The sequence below is a fragment of the Athene cunicularia genome, unplaced genomic scaffold (assembly GCF_003259725.1).
Source record: "Athene cunicularia isolate RWA unplaced genomic scaffold, athCun1 SCF_45, whole genome shotgun sequence".
In the NCBI taxonomy this organism is placed as follows: domain Eukaryota; kingdom Metazoa; phylum Chordata; class Aves; order Strigiformes; family Strigidae; genus Athene; species Athene cunicularia.
The window spans coordinates 53,612-56,447 of record NW_020799474.1 but is presented as its reverse complement, the minus strand read 5'-3'; the positions used below and the strand labels follow the sequence as shown (position 1 = coordinate 56,447).

Sequence of the window (2,836 nt, the reverse complement as noted above, 5' to 3'; positions counted from 1 at the left end):
AGAAGAGGTTGTGGCCGCACGGCACCAGAGCCGCCGTGACTTCGCTTTCGAAACACACCATGCACTCGCGGCTGCTGGAGACAGACGTCCGGGCAGCGGCAGTCGTCCCCAGCTTGGAAAACCCTTGGAGTGGTTCCCCCTGGGACCGCCTGGGGAGACCGGAGAGATTGGGCTCTTGGATGGAGGAGGACGGGGAGCGATGTGAATTCGGGTGGATGGCGCCGGTGCTGCTGGACCGCTGCTGTTTCGAGAAGAGCACCGAGACGGGGTTGGTGTTCTCCTGCCCAGCCCACATCGGGGCACCCGACTCCGGCACCCCGTAATACAGATCTTGCTTGTTCACGCCATAGTTGGGGAAGAGGTAACCGTAATTGAAATCGTTTTGGTCATTCAGCCTGGGGGTCTCGTAGACGGGGTCGACAGAGCAGTCGCCGATGCACCCCAGGCTGTTCTGCCGGAAGGTGGAGAGGGGCTTGCAGCCCGGCGCCGGCGTATGGACTCGCCAGGCCTCCGAGTAGCGGTTCTCCATGCCGGAGTCGGGGCTGCTGGAGAGGAAGTCGTTCTCGTTGTTGTACTCCAGGATCTTGCCCGTCCTCACCGCGATGTGGGTCTCGATCTCCTCCCGGGCGCGTTCAACGTTGCCCGGCGCGCCGGTGATTTCGAAGACGGGGTCCCGGTCCCGGCTGGGTGTGATGATGTAGGTGTTGGTTTGCTGCTGGATCCGCTTGATGGTGGCTCCTTTGGGTCCCACCACCAAGCCCACCACGCGGTAGGGCACGCGCACCCGGATGGTGACTTGCCCCGGCAAGGTGGGTGCGCTGCCAAAAGTGGTGCCAGCCTTGTTGCGGGAGGCCCTGATCATGGAGAAGTGCTCGGCAGCGGAGATGATCTCCCGCCGGGCCATTGCCACGTCCTCCCGCCGTCCCGTCACCATGAAGACCGGCTCCTCACCCCGCACTGGTGTCTTGATGTAGGTGTTGGTCTTTGCCCGAAGGGCTTTGATCTTGCAGCCTTGGGGAAGAGAGAGAAAACAAGGCAGGGAGGTTAGAGAGGCTGTCCCGCCGCCCTCCCCTCTTCCTCATGAGGCCAGGCTGAGCTGCCATGTTCTCAGCAGGCTCCGCACCACGCAGCAGCCACTGCCTGGGGACCTCAAATGAGGGAGAGGCCCTTTCCCCCCTAACCCTGAGAGAAGAAATGCCAGGGGAAGGTTTCCCCCTCACCATCCCCAGAGACCTTCTCCCTCAGGAGCTCCCCGCTCCCTCACCCGCAGGCGGGTGTCGCCATTTTGGGTGCTGCCCCCCACCACAATCCCCCTCGGCCACCTCCCCCCTGAGATCAGCCGCTCCTCAGCAGTCACCCCTCAGACACCGTCCCCCTTTCAATCCCCCCAAGCATCAGGGAGCTGGGGGCAGGATTCAAGCCCCCGCCACGGGCCAAGCGGTCCCTGTGCGGAAGCCCGTCCCTGCTGAGGCCCAGGCCCCGCCACGCTGCCCCCAGGCCCCGCCACGCTGCCCCTCAGAGACAATGGCTGCCCTGGCTCCCCCTCCCGTCAGAGTGGCTCTTGGGACAGGAAGGATTTGGCTGACACACGGGGCCGTGAGAGAGGCTGGAGATGACAGAGAAAGTAGGGAGATGCTGAGTCCACAGCCAGGCCTCGTCGCCATCCCGCGCCAGCTCCCAGGGAGCACGAGGGGAGAGACGTCTGCCATAACTCAAGAGAGCAGAGCCCTCCACAGGCACTTCGGTCCTACCGGGGAGATTTTGGGATGAATCCAGTGTGGCCCAGGTCACTTTTCAGGGGGCAAGCTTCAGGGGGGAGTAACAGAGACAGAGCAATTTGGGCTCTCCACCTCAGATGTGGTGGGACCCCAAACATCACCACTGCTAGAAGGCTGGGGGGTAGCAGGAAGCCAGTATTTGCTTTGGGGTGAAAACGGCACGGAACGGGGCAGGGCTGCCCTCCCGCATCCACACAGAGCCCCGCCACAAACTGTGTGTGACCCCTGCTCCTGGTGCTCCCCAGGAGCTGCAGCCAAGGCAGCGTGGTGGCTGCCCAGCCAGCCAGGGGCCGCGGTTTGCCCTTGACTCTCCATCTGCTTTATCAAACGCTGATGGCCACAAGATTCCCCACCACAGCGGTCCGGGCGCTCGGAGCCTTTCCCAAGGTCACTTGCCATGCCAGTGCTTTTACGTATCAGCATCCACCTCCCTGGAGCCCACCAAGCCTATTCCCCCCGCTTCTTACAGCTCAGAAAAGCTTTCCAAAAAAGGCAAGAGACTTCTCAGTGTGTTTTGGCTTCCAAATGGTTTTTTTTGAGGGCTTTAGAGCCAGCTGTGTGACTCCAGGTTCCTAGATGACACCAGGATGCCATCAAGCAACTAAATATTTTTACAGATGTGGCAGAGTTTTCTAAACTCCTTCTGGAAACCCTCCCTGCTGCTGTCCCCTCCGACCCCTCTCCTACAGCCTTACGCAGTGCCTGAAGGCATTTTCAAAGCCTGGCACCCAGTTCCCATGCAGACTGGGGCTTCCTCTGCGGGGAGGTCTGCTCTTAGCGCAGGTTTCTAAGAAAAACTAAAGGATGTGATTCTCCAGGCCAACACATCTCTACCGGTGCAAATGGAGCAAGGTGAGCATGTTGCCCTGGTTTCCCAAGGATTCAGCCGTCTGACTCTGGATGTGACACTGAAATCTCTGTGAGATGTCTCACCTCCTCCCCACCCCATCTCCTCTACCTAAAAGGAGCCTCTTGTCCTCTCCTCTGACCGCCTGACACCAAGTCTTCCTCAACACCCTATACCGACATCATACACGAGATGACCTGCAGACGATGCT

At 60.5% G+C, this 2,836-nt stretch overlaps 1 protein-coding gene across 1 annotated transcript; it reads right to left on the bottom strand.

The window, feature by feature from the left end:
* Positions 1 to 4: 4 nt before the first annotated feature.
* MEX3A (mex-3 RNA binding family member A) lies at positions 5 to 2,177 on the bottom strand (the record flags this gene model as incomplete). Its single annotated transcript, XM_026867456.1, has 2 exons — positions 2,132 to 2,177; positions 5 to 1,011 (listed from the first exon to the last, which is right to left on the bottom strand). Coding segments are annotated over exons 1-2 (1,053 nt in total), but the record flags the coding sequence as incomplete, so codon positions are not given.
* Positions 2,178 to 2,836: the final 659 nt, after the last annotated feature.